Source organism: Tupaia chinensis, unplaced genomic scaffold (genome assembly GCF_000334495.1).
Source record: "Tupaia chinensis unplaced genomic scaffold, TupChi_1.0 Scaffold000394_1, whole genome shotgun sequence".
NCBI lineage: Eukaryota > Metazoa > Chordata > Mammalia > Scandentia > Tupaiidae > Tupaia > Tupaia belangeri.
This window is the reverse complement of record NW_006159896.1, coordinates 2237778-2257147: the sequence shown is the minus strand read 5'-3', so window position 1 is coordinate 2257147 and position 19370 is coordinate 2237778. Positions and strand designations below refer to the sequence as shown.

The window sequence follows — 19370 nt, the reverse complement described above, 5'->3', positions numbered from 1 at the left end:
CCCCCGAGCCCGGACATTTGCTGTCCCCAGCGGGCACCGAGGGCCTGGCTTCTGGGCTCAGGACAGTGTAGTGAGTGTGTGCCGTGTTGTTTGGGCTCCAAGGAGTGGGGCAAACTCCCCACGCTGGGACCTGAATGACCAGGATTCCAGGCTGGGCGTGCCATGATCCAAGCTGAGCAACCAGGTCACTGACTTAATGAGCATCAGCGTCTTCACTGTAATCAGGGCTCCGGTGAGAACCAAACAGGATGATGATGACTGTGAGGGTGATAGGGTGCCTGACGGAGAGATCTTCGCTTATGATGGAGGTGGACTCCCGGAGGTCATGGTTCGGATCGTTAAGTGCCACTCTGACCATGTTTCGGGAGCTAGGAGTGATTCACCAGCTGAGTCTGACAGAGTCCTCGAGGAACACCCCTGGGAAGGACCTGAGGAAACTTCTGGAACATTGAGGAGAGACTCAGGCACAGACTGGGAAACGGGGGTGTCAAGGACTCTCAGTGGGTCCGGCCACATGTGGGCCTAACCAGGTCACTTGGCTGCATCTACAGTCTTTCCATCCCGTCCCACTGCTTGTCATTGTCAATTTAGAACAGGGAGCACCGAGCACGGCTGTTACTGTGCACTGTCCCTGGGGCCGGGGCCGGGTCCTGTGCCAGCTTCCCCAGGCCCTAACTGCTCTCCCATGCCCCAGGGTCCTGAAGACTGCTCTGGGAAAAAGGAAGGATGCCACTCTTCTTCCGGAAGCGGAAACCTAGCGAGGAGGCTCGGAAACGCCTGGAGTACCAGATGTGTCTGGTGAGGGAAAGGGGATTTCATTTATCGGCTCCCATCTCCCTTTCTGCCTGTGAAACAGGGCTCTGCACTGCCCAGACAAGCTGTGCTCCCTCTCATCTGCACCACCTCCAGCCTGAAGAAACCTCTGACTTAGGCCAAGCCAGTGAGGCCCTGCTGCATCCCCCCTGCGTGAACTGCGTGCACCTGCCACTGCCCGTTCCATTCCTCTCCCCTGTGGGCCCCCAGCTCCAGGAAAGTGGGGGTCACTGGTCTACCTGTGGAATGGGCCAGGGAACCACAAGGGGTCTATGGATCCTTACAGTTCCTTAATTCCATGTTTCTTTGCTTGGATTGTCCTCTCTGTGAGGCTGTTCTGTTTAATCACCTTCCCCTGACACAAAATTCTCTTTATCTTTAGGCAAAAGAAGCTGGGGCAGATGACATTCTGGACATCTCTAAATGCGAGCTCTCAGAGGTAAACTGAGGGTAGGGTGCAGGCTGTGCATTGGGTCTCTCCTGTTTTCTTGGCTCATGTGCAGAAAAATAGATGTGGACTAGACTTTTAAAAAGCCCAGAAGCGGGATCAGCTAGTGGCATAGTAGTTAAGGCACTGTACTCTCACATGCTCAACCACGGTTCGAGTCCCACTCCTGGTAACTTGAATATCATGCCAGGTGTGTGTGAATATGTGCCCAAAATCTCAAGAGAAGAATGAAGGAGAAGGGATTGCAGCGTGGTCAACCTCTTGGGGGTGATTCACTTTCCCTCTCTCTGTGTCTCTCTCCCCAGTGAGTACATGTGCCCTATGGCAAAAACCTTAAAAGGAAGGAAGGAGAGGAGAAAGAGAGAAAGAAAGAAGGAAAGGGGAAACCACATGGGCATTTAGGAGCTGTTCTTGGCAAAGAAAAGAAGAGAAAAGAAAAGAAAAGAAAAGAAGGGACCAGCAGTTAGTCTAATGGCTATGTCACTGGACTCCCATGTAGTCAACTGCATTTTGAGTCCTGGACCCGATGGCTTAAACTCACTCCAGGCACATATGCGTGTGTGCCCAAGATCCCAGGAGGAGAATGGAGGAGAAGAGATTGTCGTGTGACCATCCCCCTGGGGGGTGATTTCTCGCTTTCTGTCTCTCTGTCTCTGTTTTTCTGGCAAGTGCATGTGCCCTATAGCAAAAAACAAAAAACCTCTCCAAAAAATAGAAAGAAAAAAAAATATTTTCTTAGATTTTTATTTCTTGTCCAAAGAATTGAGATGATCTTATGGCCTCAAAATAGTCCACAAGAACCAAAGACTCCAGTTAGGAAGTGTACCCACTGATTCCTGGGTGCTGGAGGAGTCTGGGGCCCTCTAGCCTGGGTTTGGGATGGGCAGAGGAGGGTGGGTGCAGGCTCCTGGCAGCTGGTGGGAGACGAGATAACCACATCCCCAGCAAACTTCCTTGCCAGCGTCCCCCTTGCTGCATTTTGCCCCCCATCCCTACCCCTGCCCATCTCCCCTCACAGACATCCAGAGAACAAATGAAAATCTGGCAAGAGGTGAGACACTCACCCCTTTTTCTATTTTATCTTAGATTCCATTTGGGGCCTTTGCAACGTGCAAAGTTCTGCAGAAGAAGGTGAGGAGGGTCTTCCTTTTCAGGGAGTTGCTTACTATACGTTTGCTCTTTTAAAACCACGTGGGCACTTAGGAGCTGTTCTTGGCATAGACTCCTCCTTCTCTCTGGTTCTCACCTGTCAGCTTGCAGCAGGGGTCTTCACGGTCAGGGGAGCAGGCAGTGGAGTCAGGCAGCCCTGGGTCACATCCTGGCTCTGCCCCTCGCTGGCTTTGTGACTTGGGTAACTTCCTTAAACTCTTACATCTCAGTTTCTTCATCTGTGACATGCGAACATTTGTAGTTGTAGTCTCTCAGAGGTGCTGTGAGGGACAGGTAGCGGTACAAATGTGCACAGTGTCATGGCTGCGGTGTAGTACATGCTTCTCCACCCCCCGTTGTCATGATAACGCAAGCTACCCTCATTTCATTCTGGTACCCCCGGGGGATTAAGAAGGAATGAAAGGTTTTCCAAAGGAGTATAACCCTTAGAGTGCAGATGGTAGGCATTCTGTAATGAAGCATCTAAATCAAGATACGTAAAAAGTGTCCCAGAACAGAGGAGGGAGCTGCCTGGCACTGGCAGCACTAAAGCAGTGGCCAATGCCTAAAGAAGCAGCAATATTTGACACAGTCGGGCACTGGACACGTGCCAGCCCTGGGCTCCCTCAGAGGCGAGCACTCCTGCTCTCTCTGGTTCCCAGGTAAAGAGGCCGAAGCAGACGAAGGTTAAGATCAAGACGCTGCAGGGTGATTTCTTCTTGAGATGGAAGATTGAATTAGGCCCCTAAAGTCTTGATTCTGAAGGGCATCTGGGTCCACGTCTGGGCTCTAGGGTTCTAACAGCATCCCCATCATGGTGTCTGCAAGCCTTTGGCCTTCACTCACCACTGTTCTTCAACCTGAGGTTTCACATTGCCTTCCCACACAGGTGTTGATCGTCCACACAAATCACCTGACCTCCCTGCTTCCCAAGTCCTGCAGCCTCCTGAGTCTCGCAACTATCAAGGTAAGGACCATCGCCAGGTTCAGCTTCCGGGTGGCCCAGCTTCCCGCCCCCTTACGGCTGCTCTACTGACCTTCATGCCAGCCGGGCCTCATACAGCTCAACCCAGGCCACACCAGCACATGTCTATGTGCTGTGGGTAGGGAGGGGACAGAGAGCTGCCCTGACCCCATCCTGGGCAAGTTTACATGGCAGGTGGGAGCCAAGTCAGCCTCATACGAGTACACCGGAGAGCGAGGCACTGATAGAGCAGGAGGGACACGCAGGGCACGGTGTGGTCAGTGACCTGCTGGGACGCCTGGTCATTCAGCGTGAACATGAGCCCGTGAGGGTAGGGTGCACGCCGAGGGTATAGGCATCAGAGCACACCCACCATTCGTCTGGCCCCTGGGGTTGGGGCAGTTCCCACCTCTTTATATCATTCTGTCCAGTGTGCTGTATTTTTGTATCCAGAAGAGAGTATTTTAAGATATATATTTTATGTTGATGTGTATTTCTAGTTCATATATGTCATATATACATATGTATGCATGAGTGAGGGGGCTTCAGAAAATTTGTGGGAAATGTAAGTAAAGCACGGGACCAGCAGTTAGCGTAATGGCTATGTCGCTGGACTCCCACGTAGTCGACCTCAGTTCGAGTCCCGGACGCGGTGGCTTAAACTCACGCCGGGCACGTGTGCATGCGTGCCCAAGATCCCCAGAGGAAACCACAGGAGAAGGGATTGCAGCGTGGCCATCCTCCCTGGGGGGTGATTTCTCGCTTTCTATTTCTCTGTCTCTCTCTGTCTGTCTGGCGAGCACACCCGCCCTATAGCAAAAACCTCTCCAGAAAAAAGAAAGAAAGTAAAGCACAAGTTTATTTTGGTTCAAAAAAATGTTTGAAACCTATGCATAATTTTTTTATAATATGTATTTTCCAGGAACTTTTGAAGACCATGTTATATTTATATATGCATATATTTCTGCTAGGCCTCTTTTGCTCATTTTCATTGTTAGAAAATTAACGAATGCAATTAAGCAAAGAAAAGGGAGGAAACATGTATTTCCCATTCTAGGGAAGCACTAGTAATACTTCATTGCATATTTGATGGCCTTTTTCCTCCACAAATATGCATTTATACTATGCAGTGTTTTTTTAATGCATGAATATCTATGCATACGTCTTATAGCATGTCTTTCTCACTTAACAGTAAAAGTAGTCCACACATAAAGGAGGGAGGTGGTATAACAGTTTGGAGGAGAGCGATGTGGGAATGATCAGCACGTAGTTGGAAGGGAAGGTCTGGGTGCTCCTTGCAAGAGCAGAGACGCGGGGCACCTTCTTGCTGCTTGGAGCCTGGACTCTGAGGGACTTTCTCAGTTGGTAACTGTGGGGTCTGTTTTTCTGCAGGTTCTGGACCTCCACAGTAATCAGCTTTCAACCCTTCCTGATGATATAGGGCAGCTGACAGCCCTCCAGGTAAAGCTGCAGGGAACAGGAACCCACCTCTCCTCGCAGAAGTGAGAAATCGCAGTCAGGGGACCTGCAGTGCTGTGTGGCCCTGGCCAGTACAAACGAGCGTCAGCTCCACCCTCCACTTTGCTTTTTACTTAACACACATACCTTTCTTTTTCTGTGTGTGTGAGAGAGAGACAGGTGATCCCAGCAGGGTCTTCACGCCACCATCTGCCGCGGTCAGCCAGCCTGGATTACAGACACGTGCACACTCAGTGCCGAGCGTGCTCGGGGAGGGCCCAGGATGCAGACCCGAGACCTTTCCCTCGTGGATGTAACTGCATTGCCACTGCCACACCTGACCTCTCTGCTTTTGAGACACCCAAGGACACCCTCAGCCCTGCAGTGTGGGCTGTGGTGTCCACTGCACTCTTTTTTTTGGGGGAGAGATTTTCACTGTAGGGCGCGTGCGCTCGCCAGACAGACAGACAGAGACATAGAGACAGAAAGCGAGAAATCACCCCCCAGAGGGGATGGTCACGCTGCAATCCCTTCTCCTCCATTCTCCTCTCGGGATCTTGGGCATGCACGCACACGCGCCCGGCGTGAGTTTTAAGCCACCGGGTCCGGGACACGAACCGCGGTCGACTACGTGGGAGTCCAGTGACATAGCCATTACGCTAACTGCTGGTTCCCTCCACTGCACTCTTGGCCTGAGCTTCTTGTGGGTTTGTTATGAGCTTGCACAGCTCTGTAGAATAAAAGTACCCCGTGAGCCTGCCTTCCGGGGGCAGTCAGCACTCCGACACTGTCTCCCTCCTACTCCTGTCAGTAAGAGCCTGGCTCGCTCCATGCCAGCCCCGAGCTAAGCAGGCCTTTGACGGTATTTGCCAGTTCCTCACAGCCACCCTGGAGGCAGGCGTTAGTGTTGCCCTGGCAGAGACGGAAGTGGTCTCGCATCCACTTAGGTAGACACCTGTGCTCTTCTAGGACACAAAAGGGCCCAGACAATGGGCCCACCTGTCCTCCTAGCCCCCTGCTCCTCCACTTGGCTGGCTGTCTTCAGCTCCAAAACCCTCTGTCCCCTGTGTACCACCCAGCAGGGCCTCTCCCCCAGGATCTTGGTGGGGCCATTTGGGCTCACCCTTCATCTCTTGCCCTACTGTCTCTGTGAGCCCTCCCTGCCACCCTGCCTAAGTGGCTCCCTGTTCTTGCTGTCTGTACCTGGCTTATTTCCGGAGAGCAATCATTGCCACCATGATTAGTAGGCACGTGTTTCCTGGCCTATCGACCATCTCCCCGACTGGAAGGTCATCTCTGTGAGGGCGGCTCCTGCCTGGCACCCTGCCCAGCACAGGGAGAAGCCTGAGAAGGGTTGTGAATGGGCAGCTCCTCTCTGTGGGCCCAGTTTACAGAGAGAAGCCAGGTCCAGAGAGATGACAGTGACTTGCCCAGGGACACATAGCTGTCATGCAGCAGCTCAGCAGTCATTGCTGCCACTCGGAGCCACACCAGTACCTTGGCATGGGTCTGGGCTTTTTTGTCATCTGCATGTTTTTGCAGAATTTCTGCACCCTCTGCTGTCACGTTTGTTGACTGACCTACTTCCCCACCGTCTTTGGTTCATTAAATATTCACTGGCTGCATTATTTCTAATGGTACTTGGCTTTCCACTGCATATACTTTTTTAATGGCTGCTGAGCGCGTAGGGCGGGGCAGAGCCTCACTGAGAGGGAACAGGCCTCTGAATCCATGGAGCCCAGGTTCCTATCCCAGCACCCCAGCCGCTGGCCTTGAGACCTGGACAGATCACCCGGCCTGCCTCGGCTGTTTCCTCCTTACATCCGGCTGACCAGAGCCCGATCATGTGCTGCCTCTCCCGGACCCCCAGGCTGTGAGCCCCTCATGCTCTGTCCCTCCCGTGGTGGTTACTGGGCATTTTGTGGTCAATGTAAACAGTGGGGCCTCAGCCCCACTGCGCCACTCGGAGCCTGTTTTCTCAGCTCCCAAATGGGATAGGAAGGCTATAGCTCCCTCACAGGGCTGGTAGGAGGAGGTAAAGGCAGGTGGGTGTCGTGCCCAGAGGAGGCCCAAGGCAGGGGTAGTCACTGCTGTCTGTGTCCGTTCTCGTGTCGTTCCTTCCTTTCTCTTAGGTATTGAATGTGGAACGGAATCAGCTGACATATCTGCCTCATTCCATCGGGAACCTGACGCAGCTCCAGACCCTCAATGTGAAAGGTACGAGTCAGAGAGTCCTGTGCAGGTGGCCCTCGGTCTGCTCTGGGCTGTCCCAGCGGGGTCACCGAGGGCTGCCCTTGGGAGCCCAGGAGCGTGAGGGCGGCCAGGCTGCAGCTGTGGCTGTGCACTGACCTGACCTGCTAAGTCCATCTGTCTCCACTGTGACAACAGGCAGGGTGTCTGGAGGGGTCTTGTGACTCCCTGTGGGGCGGAGGGCAGATGGGGTCGACAGCCAGGCCCCGGTGTGCCCGCAGCCTGGTAGTGAGGCCCACAGAGTTAGCAGCCGCGTTACCCCCGGTTTACAGGTGGAAGTGAGACTGGGGCGGGGCTTGCTCAAGACCACCCAGTGGGCTGGGGACAGCCTTGATCCCGCTGTCAGGTGCTGTCACCGCGCAGTGCTTTCCCTTCTCCTTCCTGTCCTCTCACGCTCGGTCCACAGGACGCTCCTCTACCCAGTTGTAGTGTGAGAATAGTGAAGACGATGGTGGAGCCCCGGGTGCCCACTGGCCACCGCGAGTTGGGCATGTGCTGGGACCTCCTGCACCCTCCCCTTGAGTCTCCGGGATGCCTGTCATCCCTGCTCTGCAGATCAGAAACCTGGGCGGCAGGCTGCTGTCCCGTCACCTAGCTAGTAGGCAGCGGTGGGAGTCGACCCCACACTCCACCTCTGTGCTGTTACACACACCCCAAAACCCAGCACATGCAGGGGGGTCAGAGTAGGCCCTGGACCCCCCAGCCTGTCCCCTGTCCTACTGGGTGTCAGGCAGGAAGCAGGTGTCAGGCCTTGGGAGGGGTCATGCTGAGCCCTTGGTACCTCTCCAGGCAACAGGCTGAAGGAGCTGCCAGACTCCCTGGGGGAGCTCCGTAGCCTGCGCACCCTGGATGTCAGCGAGAATGAGGTGCGGAGGCTGCCGCAGATGCTGGCCCACGTCCGGACCCTGGAGGTAAGCGGGGGGCCCTTGTCACCCAGGGCTCTGTGCCTGGCCCCACCCTCCCACCCACATTCCCGAGTGCCTGCCCTGGTCACAGGGTGCTGGTCTTGGCAGAAGCCAAGTCCCCTTGGAAGATGAGGTGGTGGGGAGAGGCCAGGGAGCACTTGCAGGACCTGTGTGACTCGGCTCAGGCTGCTGTGACGAAGGACTGCAGGCAGGGTTCCATGCACTCCTGTCCTGTCCCACAATCCCGGCAGCTGAAGTCCAAGCTCAAGGTGTCAGCCAGGTGGTTTCTCTGGACACCGCTGTCCTCAGAGGCTGGTTTCCTCCCTGTGTCTTCACATGACCGTCCCCCAACCTGTGTGTCCACACCCCTTCTTAGGTCACCAGTTGTACCGCGGTAGGGTCCAGCCCGGTGACCTGCCCTTGACTTAATGGCCTCCTTAACGACCTCTCTCCGGATATGGCACACTCTGAGGTCCAGGGGTTAGGACCTCGATGTGTGAATTGGGAGAGGCACAGTTCGACCCATAACAGGACTGACAGACAGGTGGCGCTCACAGCCATGAGGCAGGTCACGTGTTTCTAGTGCTCTCTCAGGCCAAGTCCCTGGCTGCACCAGCTCCCTGGACCTTCCTGTGTGATCAGCTTTGCAGAACGTTGTGTCGTACCACTGCGCTCCTCTCCACCCCTAGAATTTAAACCTACACGGTCACACGTGGCCGCCGCACCGGGCAGTGCCGTTGGAGTTTGTGCTCTTACGTCTCACGAGGCAATACTTTGGAGCCATTTTGCAGGTGAAGAAGCTGAGACACACACAGTGCAGGGAGCCTGCCCGCTGTCCACGGTTAGTAAGAGCAGAGTGGGGTGGGAATCCGGCAGTGCAGTCCAGCGCCCTGCATGCGTCACCTCAGTGGAATGGGGACTCATCTACTCGCGGTGACAGTCTGGCCAGGCATCTGGAATCCCCTCATGACCCCCAGTAGATACCCCTCAAGCCAGGTTGCTGGGCAGAAGCATCTGCCCGAGGGTGGGTGAGCACAGCGATGCCCAAAGGGACATGGCCAACCTCAGGGGCTGGTCCCCGTCCTCGGAGGCAGCCGGCCTGAGAATGGGTGGCCTGGAGAGACAAGCCGTTGTGGCTGGTTGTTGTGGCTGTTTTCCATGACATTCACTGGAACTGTCTGTGGTGATGGGAATGTGCGAATGGTGGCCACCGTCCCCGCGTGGCTGCTAGTCCTTGAAACGTGCTGGCGCCTCCGAGAAGTGCACGTCGACCCCGCTGGGTTTTAGCGAGCGTGTTATAAGCAGTTGCCGGCGCCCAACTGCTGCTATGTTAGACCACGCAGCCCAGAGCGCGCCTCCCTAACCCTGAAGCTGCTCTCCGACATCTACCAAGAGCTCCCGGAGTGATTCGTTTTACACCAGTTCTCGTGTTTCATTTCTTTTCCATGCCAGAGAGCAGGTGCACTTGCCAGAGAGACACAGAGAGAGAAAGAGAAAGCACTCCCTGAGGGGATGTGGTCACACTACAATCTTTTCTCTTCCATTTCCCCATGCTGTCGGGATTTGAGCACATGTGTGTATGAGTTTGCTATTTTTCAAGCTGCCAGGGGTGGGATTTGAATCACAGTCAACCTTTAGGATCTGGCCTTGTTAACTGCTTAGTTATGGGGCTGCCCCAAAGAGCATCAGTTTTACTGCTATCATGTGCCCCCCTAAAATTCAGTACTTAAATGGCTGCATGTGACTCGTAGCCACCTCCCCAGGCAATGCAGCCCGGAGTCCATGCTCCTAAGCCTCCGCACTTTTCTGACGGTGACTAATACTACCTGTGTCAGGTTCATTTGCTTTAGATCGGCTTCCGGGTGGAGTTTTCTGCTCTGGGACCCCCTTGCCTCCTCCCCCCAGAGACAGGAGTTTTCACCTAATACACGTGCAATGTGTATTCACACGACCCTGCTGCATGCGAGGCTGTGCTGGCCAGGACTGGGGGGCCTGAGCCACCCTTACTGCCCTGCATCAGTGTTGCTGCAAACAACTTCCTAGGCCTTCCCTACTCCAGTACTCCCCGGCCCTCAGGGCCCAGAGCATGTTTGTTCCTGAGAGGCCTCAGGTATTCCTGCCTGCACTCAGTGGATCAGGTTGGAAGAAGCTGGCAAGAAGAGGGCTCTATCTAAAAACTCACACCATGGGTGGGTACAGCTTTGTGGGGTGTAGGAACCGAAGCCCCCCCTTCCTGAGCTTTGTAAGCACGTAAGCACATGTGTGCATGCTCTGATGAACCTTTGTCTTGTTTTGCTTAAAAAGTCATACTGCATCTAGTTTTCCCCTCTGTCTCTGTCTCTGTCTCTCTGGTGAGCACATGCACTTATGACAAAAAACCTAAAAAAATACACACACACACACGCACATATATAATATATATATATATGTACACGTGCATTAAAATACTGACCCAGCTGCAGTGGGACAAATAAAACTTCCAGGCCTCAGGCCAGCCAGTGGTGTGGTTAAGGTAGCCGGATCCCAAATTGACAACAGTGCAGTTCAAGTCCCAGACCCAGCAGCTTGAAAAACACCCCAGATGTGTGTGCATGTGTGCCCAAAATCCCAAGAAGAAAATGGAAGACAGGGCGTTGCTGCATGGTCCCTCCCCCATAAGGGGGTGCTTTATTTCTTTCTCTCTCTCTGCATCTTTTCAGCAAGTGCACGTGACCTATAGCAAATTAGGAAAAAAAAAACAAAACCGCAAAGCCTTAGCCATGCCAGGCGTGTCCTGGGTGCGGGGATCCAGTAAGAAGGAACTGGGCAGCACAGCCTTTCCCGTCCTCGGTGCGCCCCCTGCTGGGCGGGGAGACAGACAGTGGGCACGCAAACAGCGAAATCGGGTGGCTTCCCACTGTGCTGAGCAGGGAGGCCAGCCTCACAGTAAAGACGGTCCCTATGTCCACAGACGCTGAGCCTCGACTCCTCATCCATGGTCTACCCCCCGCAGGAGGTGTGCAGCGCCGGCACCGCGGCCATTCAGCAGTTCCTGTGCAAAGGTAAAGCCAGGCCACCTGCCTGCTCGCCTCAGCGAGGAAGCCTGACCCCACTGGGCATGTGCTGGCCACAGTCCCTGCCTCCCGGAGATCAAGGTCCTACGACGGAAGCAGGCAGAACAAATGATCACACAGGGAAATAGACCGACAGACTGTGGTCACGTGAGCGTGTAACGGGCGTGCTGGGCCTCATTCAGGTTGGGGCCATGTGGAAGGCCATGTGAGAAAGTGGCTCAGCTAACCCTGAGAGTGGTTAGGACTTAGACGGGCAAGGGCCTTCCCAGCAGGAGGAGGTGCCTTGCTGAAGGATTTTAGGAGTGGGGAGCCAGAAGCATGGTGGAGAAAGGAGGCTGGAGTGTGCACACACAGAGAGGAAAGATGGGGAGTGACAGGTCGCAGGGGTGTGGTGGATAAGGTGGCCAATCCCACATGGCTGACTGTGCAGTTCAAATCCTGAACCCAGCAGCAAGCACTTGTGTGTGCATGCTCAAAATCCTAAGAGAGTGGAGGAAAAGGGATTACAACATGGTCATCTCCCCTGAGGGGTAATCTCTCACTTTCCCTCTCAATGACTCTCTCTGGTTTTTTTCTCTTTTTTTTTTAATACTTTAAAAAATTTATTTATTTAATTTTATTTATTCATTCATCAATTTAAAATTGACCAGAGAGAGATACACGGGGGGGGGGGGGGGAGAGGAAAGAAAAGTGTCCACCAGGTCCAGGACTCAAACCGTGGTTGGCCATGTGGGAGTGTCCAGCGCCTTAACCACCATGCCACTTGCTGGTCCCCTCTCTGTTTCTTTTCTGTCCGGCAAGTGCACATGCCCCATGGCAAAGCTAAAAAATAAGAAAGAATTGACAAAGATGTAGGAACGGCACATACGGAGTCCTATTCGTTGCATGTGGGAATATAAACTGAAAATTACTTTTAAAATTCTTAGCAATTTTGGGGCCAGCAAATGGCATAGTAGTTATATTGCTGGACTCCCACGGGCCTGGCCTGCCGGACCCAGTGGCTTGAAAATCACACTGGGCACATGTGCGTGTGTGCCCAAGATCCTAGGAGGAGAATGGAGAAGGGATTGTGATGTGACCACCCACCCCAGGGGGATGATTTCTCACTTTCCCTCTCACCGACTCTGTCTCTCTCACCCCGGCAAACGTACACACCCTCTGGCAAAAATCTCTAAAAAACAATAATATTGAACAGTTTCTACCCACTTGAGTATGTAAGTGCCTCATGCCCCAGAAGCTCCATGCCTAAGTGGATGCCCAACAAAAGTGCTGAAAATACATGCCAAAAGCCACATGCAAAAGTGTCCGCAGCAGCCCCAAACCCTCGTAGCAGCCCAAACTGCAAGCAGCCCAGATGTCTGTCAGTGGTGGAATGGGTAAAGAAACTGCGTATCCCCGTGTCTGACATCACACAGCAGCTGGAGAGAATGAACTACTGTTACATGCAGCAGCCTGGGTGACTCTCACGGACAGGCAGAGAGCGAGAGAACCAGGTGCAGAGGAGTTCGTGCACTAATCAGCCAGCCCCCGAGCTCGAGCCGGCACTGACTTCCGGTTACAAGGGTGTGTTCATGTAAGCATTCATCAAGCTGTCTGGGAAGACTTTGTGCTCTTTTCCTTTTTATAAATTGCCAGAGGGTACATGGCACTGGCCAGAGAGATGCAAAGACAGAGATGGAGGGAGACAGCACCTGCAATCCCTTCTCCTCCGTTTCTCCACCTTTAGGGGTTTGGGGCATTCACATACACACATGCCTGGTGTATTTTTCAAGCCACCAGGGCCGAGGCTCGAACTGCACCATTGGCCATGTGGGGCCTGGCTCCCTTAACCAGTAGGCTGTGGGTAGCCCCCTGCCCTCCTTTCTGTATGTTATACTTAAGCTTAAAAAGGAGAGAGGATGACACACCGATTGCACAGTGACCAGGCCGCACAGCAGCCATGTCAGTGTCTGAACAACAGGTAACTCTAATGTGCGCCCTGGCTGATAGTTAAGCTAAACTCAACCCTCTACTTTTCTAAATAAGATTTTTAGGGGCCAGCAGGTGGCATGGTGGTTAAGATGCTGGATTCCCACACAGCCAACTGAGGTTCAAGTCCCAGACCCAGTGACTTAAAAATTACACTGGTTGCATTTTTATGTGTGCCCAAAATCCCAAGAGGAGAATGGCGGAAAAGGGAGTGTGGTTTGGCCATCCCCCTGGGGGATGATTTCACACTTTCCCTGTCTCTGTTTCTGTCTCTCTCCCTAGCTCTAAAAATAAAAACTTAATGTTACGTAGTATTTAGGTATGAGGTAGACAAAGAGTAAAGCCGTGAACGTGTGTGCATCACTACCCAGCCTGAGGAATACTCTTCCGACTTATTTAAGCTGGGCGGGGCCAGCAAATGGCAGGGAGATTAAGGTGGCTGAATGCCGCACGGCCTATTGAGTGGGTCGAGTTCTGGACCCAGCAGCTAAGAATCACAGTGGGTGTGTGTGCACATGCTCCAAATCCCGAGAAGAGAATGGAGAAGGAATTTCGGCATGGCCAGCCCCCCTAGGGGGTGATTTCTCACTGTCCCCCTCTCTCTCTGCTTCTCTTCAGTAACCTCACGCTCTCTCCTTATCGCAAAAATCTTTTCTTTTTTTTAAGAGAGATTTTTGCTATAGGGAACATGTGCTTGCCAGAGAGATAGAGAGACAGAAAGTGAGAAATCACCCCCCCGGGAGGATGCCCACACCCATTCTCCTCCATTTTCCTCTCAGGATTTGGGGCATGCACGCACACGCACCAGGCATGAGCTAACTCAAACTGCAGTCGACTGTGTGGGAGTCCAGCAAAGTAACCATTACGCCATCTGCTGGTTCTTTTCTCTTTTTTAATAGGCTTTTGCCATAGGCTGTGTGTGCTTGCCAGAGAGACAGAGACAGTAAAAGGGAAAGTGAGAAATCACTCCCCAGGAGGGTTGGCCCTGCCTTCATCCCTTCTCTATTCTCTTCCCAGGATCTTGGACACACACACTCACACAGTCCGCATGATTTTCTTTCTTTCTGTTTAAGAGATTTTTGCTATAGGTCACGTGCGCTCACTGAAGACACAGAGAGAGACAGAGAAACAGAAAATGAAACAGAAAACGAGAACTCACCCCTCAGGGGATACGTCCATGGCAGTCTCTTCTCCTCTATTCTACTTCTGGGACCTTGGGCACATACTCATTCACACCCAGAGGGAGTTTCAAGCCACCAGGTTTAGGAGCGGAACAGTGGTCGACGATGTGAGGGTCCAGCAACATAACCGCTATGCCATCTGCTGACCCCAGCCGGTGTGATTTTTCAAGGCACCAGGTCTGAGACTTGGACCACAGTCAGCAATGTGGGAGTCCAGTGATATAACCACTACACCATCTGCTGGCCCCAAGAAAAAATCTTTTTTTTTTTTAAGAAAGATTTTTGCTATAGGGCACATGCGCTCACTGGAGACACACAGACAGAAAGGGCGAAATCACCCCCAGGAAGGATGGCCATGCCACAATCCCTTCTCCTCCATTCTTCTCTCAGGATTTTGCTCACGTGTGCACTCACTCTTGGCATGAGTTTTAAGCTGCTGGGTCCAGAACTTGAACCTTGGTCTACCATGTGGGAGTCCAGCAATGTAACCACTGTGCCATCTCTGCCCCCATGCACAAATCTTATTTTTTTTTTTTTTTGAGAGAGGTTTTTGCTATAGGGCACGTATGCTCACCAGAAAGACAGAGAGAGACAGAGAGACAGAAAGTGAAAAATCACCCCCCCCCGGGTGGTGGAATGGCCACGCCATAATACTTTCTCCATTCTCCTCTTGGGATCTTGGGCACACACACGCATGTGCCCGGCATGAGTTTAAGCCACCGGGTCCAGGACTCGAGCCGCAGTCGACTACATGGGAGTCTAGCAACATAGCCATTACTCTAACTGCTGGCCCCCCCATGCACACATCTTAAAAAAAAAAAAAATTAAACTCATTCAATTCAGAAGGACACCATAACCAAAGTTAAAAGATAAGCTACCACCTGGAAGGAGATAGGTGCTACACGTATTTAGACCCAGAGACACCACCTACAGTAGGCAAAGAGCATCTCCCAGTCAGCAAGAAAAAGGCAACAGCCCACAGGAAATGGGTTTAGGGGTCAGCCCTTTCAGATTATGCAGGAGGAAACCCTACAGGGCCAGAGAAGGAAAGTGTCCTGCCCAAGGTCTCACATGCAGGAAATGGTAAATTCTTGGTCAGGCTGGGTCTTGGTCCCTGGTTTCTCTGCTAATCTCCGGCATTCTCTCCCACTTCATTCTCACTTGGATGAAGAGGCAGCCGGATGCATTGAGTCGCTCACTGACATCTCCTGAGCACCTGCCAAATCCTAACCCAGGGCTCAGCACCAGCATCAGCTCAGGACTGCGGGGAGGGGAGTGCAAGCTCCAGAAGGAAGAGAAGGACCAGGGCTGCAGGAGTGGGAGTTTCTGGGGACCGTGCTGTCCCTTCCTCGTGGTCAGCTCGCTTCCATCTGTCTCTTGCAGAGTCAGGGCTGGAATACTACCCCCCTTCTCAGTACCTGCTGCCAGTCCTGGAGCAAGATGGAGCCGAGAACTCCCGAGACAGTCCTGATGGGCCCACGGACAGGTTCTCGAGGGAGGAAGTTGAGTGGCAGGTAAGGTGAGACCACCTGCCTGCAGGCGTGTGCGGGAAGGGACTGGCACGTTGGCAGAGAGCGGTATTCAGAGCTGCAGACCCTGGATGCCTCCACCAAACTAGAGTCCACCTCCATTCAGACCATGTGTGTAGGAGAGGCGGCCATCACCGGGGAGCGGGGAGCAGCAGCTGCCTGTGGGTTTGGTTTCATGTCTTCCAGTGATTCCTTCCTCAGTCTCTGGTTCCTAGATGCCACCCTTCCTGTTTCCTACTGCTGCTGTGAGTGCATTTGTGGTTTACATTTCCTCTGACAGTGCAATAGGAATGGGAGAGGAAAGAGATCATGTTGGGAAAATCGAGCCAGTTTATACTCTCAGGAAGTATTTGCAACATACATGGCTGTTAGAGGATTAGCAGAGCAAACATAGAAAGTACTCCTCCAAGTCAGTAAGAAGAAAACCATCCCAATAGAAAAATAGCAACAGATCCTTCATGGAAGAGAACAATACAGATGGTCAGTACACTTTTGAAAATGCCAGCCGACTGGTCATCAGAGGTACATGCATTCAAAGAGCAATGGAATACCATTTCCCACAGACGGCACACATGTCGGCTTGGTAGTTTCTGTTCCCAGTAGCTCGGGAAACGGTGTCCCCATAAACTGCTCTTGAGAGTGGACCTTGGTATCACCACTTTGGAGGCTAATTTGACAGTAGACTAGGGGATCTTCAGAAAGTTCTTGGAAAATCCATACTATGATTTCAAGCTGATTTACTTGTACGTTGATTCCAGTTTTCCACTAACGTTGTAAAGTCCCCTAAGTCCAAATTTTAAATGGGCGTGTCTCATGACCCAGAGTGTGGTCATCCCACAGTCTCCTTTCCTCCATTCCTCCATCCTGTTGGGATTTAGGGCACACATGTGCATGTGACCAGCTTGTATTTCAAGCCACCAGGGCCGGGACTTGACCTTGGTCAGCTATTGGGGATCTGGCTCCCTTAACCACTGCATTACAGCTGGCCTGGTCGTATACCTTAGCTGTGGTTAAGGTAACATGACTCTGAATTGATCAGAATTCATAGAACCATTTACTAAAAAAGGGTGACTTTACAGTAAGTAAATTATACCTTGATTTTAAAAGTTTATGTATGTAGGGAACCAGCAGTTAGCGTAATGGCTATGTCGCTGGACTCCCACGTAGTCGACCATGGTTCGCATCCCGGACCTGGTGGCTTAAAACTCATGCCGGGCGCGTGTGCGTGCATGCCCAAGATCCCGAGAGGAGAATAGAGGAGAAGGGATTGCGGTGTGACCATCCCCCCTGGGGGGTGATTTCTCGCTTTCTGTCTCTATATCTCTCTCTGTCTGGCGAGCGCACGCACCCTATAGCAAAAATCTCTCCAAAAAAAAAAGTTTATGTATGTACACATATGCAAATGTATTTTTTCCAAAGGCACAAATGGTATGTGTTATATGTATATGGAGGCATGGACTTGATTCCGTTAATTAGTTATGTCTGTCAGGGGTATGGGTGGGAGGGAGCCAGCACAGAGTGGGAATGTTTGGCATGCTGCTGCTGCCACTGCCGCCTCCTTCCTCTTTCTCCCCCTCTCCTCTTTCTCTCCCCTCCTTCCTTTTTTCCCCCCTCTTCTCTTCCTCTCCCTCTCCTCTCCCTCCCCCCTCCTTCCCTTCTCCCCCTCTCCTCTTCCTCTCTCCTCCTCCCCTCCTCTTCCTCCCTCTTCCTCTTCTTCTTCTTGCTATAGGGCATGTGTGCTTGCCAAAAGGAAGATAGAGAGAGGTGGAAAATGAGAGCATGCCCGCAGGGGGATGACCACATCATAATCCCTTCTCCTCTATTCTTCTCTTTGGATTTTGGGCACACACGTATCTGTGCCTGGCAGCATTTTCAAGCCACCAGGTCCAAGACTCAAATCACACAGCTGGCCAAGTGGGATCAAGCCACCTTTACCATTCCACCTGGTGGCTTAAACTCACAGCAGGCATGTGTGCGTGCGTGCCCAAGATCCCAAGAAGAGAACGGAGAAGAAGGGATTGCAACGTGGCCATCCCCCCGGGGGGTGATTTCTCGCTTTCTGTCTCTTTGACAAGTGCACTTGCCCGATAGCAAAAAAAAAAAAACAAAAAAGCTCAAAAAAAAGAATGCCACATTTTAAATTTTTACAAGGAGAACATATTAAAATATTATCTATATAATTAAAGATTAAATTAAAAAGTATACTCTTGAGACCAGCAGATCCCAAAATGGTTAAGGCACTGGATTCCTACATGGTCAACCGTGGTTAGAGTCCAGCAGCTTGAAACCCACGCCAGGTGCATGTGCACACATGCCCAAAATTCCAAAAGGAGAATGGAGGAGAAGGGATTATGGTGTGGCTCTTCCCCCTGGGGGGTGATTTATCGGTTTCTGTTTCTCTCTCTGTCTCCCTGGGGAGCACAAGCACCCTATAGCAAAAACCTTTCTCTCAAAAAAAAAAGGATACTCCCATCATTGATATAGGAAAAATTCTATTTCTTTATAGAACTCTGCTTTTACAACTCAGAGACTGGTCCTGGTCTCAGAGCAGGGCAACTAAGTAGAAGGACCATTTAAAAAATCTCTGTGTGTGCGCCTGTGTGTGTGTGTGTGTGTGTGTGTGTGTGTGTGTGTTTTGAGGTTTAATACAAAGTCATCCGTGCTCCATGTTATCAATGTAAACACAACAGACAATTAGGAGGTGTGTCGTTTCGCTTTCCATGGCTCCAGTTGGCGCCTGTGTGATGTCAGGCTGCCAGGGGACTCTGGGGCAGGTGCTGCCATGCCTCGTCCTAACCCCTGTCTCTTTTCTCTTCAGAACAGGTTCTCAGACTATGAGAGGAGGAAGGTAAGAAAATGCCTTTTCTTCTTGTTCTCTTTGTTCTCATTAAAGATTTCAGCTCAAAATATAAGGGTCTTAAAAAAGTTTATGGAAAAGTATACTGTATTACAAAAAATTCTTTTGCATCAATATAAACTTGTATTTTAATACGATTTTCCACAAACTTTTTGTATTTGCGCCAACGACTTCTTCCTGGCTCTAAACTAGAGGGTGAAGCGAAGCTTTCCTCTCACATGCATTTCTCGCTGCATCCTCACATGGCTGGGAGAGGTCTCCGTTCTCCCATGAGGAGACGGGCTCCGGGTAAGCCCAACCGGCCCCTGCCAGTGAACTGCCTACCTTTATGTTTAAACTTTTTTTAATAGAGATTTTTGCTAAAGGATGTGTGCACTCACTGTCGAGACAGAGAGAGACAGAGAGACAGCAAATGAGAAACCGCCCTCCAGGAGGATGGCCATGCTACAATCCCTTCTCCTCCATTCTCTTCCCAGGATCTTGGGCACACATGCATATGCGCCCGGCATGAGTTTTTGGTTTTTTTTGTTTTTTTGTGTTTTTTTTTGAGAGGTTTTTGCTATAGGGAGCGTGTGCTCCCTAGAAAGACAGAGAGAGACAGACAGACAGAAAATGAGAAATCACCCCCCTGGGGGGAATGGCCATGCCGCAATCCCTTCTCCTCCATTCTCCTCTCGGGATCTTGGGCACACATGCACACACACCTGGCATGAGTTTAAGCCACCAGGTCCGGGACTTGAGCCACAGTCGACTACATGGGAGTCCAGCGACATAGCCATTACGCTAACTGCTGGT

At 52.0% G+C, this 19370-nt stretch overlaps 1 protein-coding gene across 6 annotated transcripts in view; it reads left to right on the top strand.

The window, feature by feature from the left end:
* The window catches only part of LRSAM1 (leucine rich repeat and sterile alpha motif containing 1), a 47833-nt gene that overhangs the window by 1668 nt on the left and 26795 nt on the right, over positions 1-19370 (top strand). For 3 of the 6 annotated variants that reach the window (XM_006154083.2, XM_006154084.2, XM_006154082.2), the window contains 11 exons: positions 695-798; positions 1196-1252; positions 2348-2392; positions 3300-3377; positions 4767-4835; positions 6965-7049; positions 7872-7993; positions 8677-8778; positions 10938-11028; positions 15573-15703; positions 18537-18566. In XM_006154083.2, coding sequence (XP_006154145.1) covers positions 727-798; positions 1196-1252; positions 2348-2392; positions 3300-3377; positions 4767-4835; positions 6965-7049; positions 7872-7993; positions 8677-8778; positions 10938-11028; positions 15573-15703; positions 18537-18566 — 882 coding nt within the window. In that variant the 5' untranslated portion in view covers positions 695-726. The remainder of the gene's footprint in view (positions 1-694; positions 799-1195; positions 1253-2347; positions 2393-3299; positions 3378-4766; positions 4836-6964; positions 7050-7871; positions 7994-8676; positions 8779-10937; positions 11029-15572; positions 15704-18536; positions 18567-19370) is intronic. The other 3 variants (XM_006154086.2, XM_014590014.1, XM_006154085.2) reach the window with 2 other exon arrangements.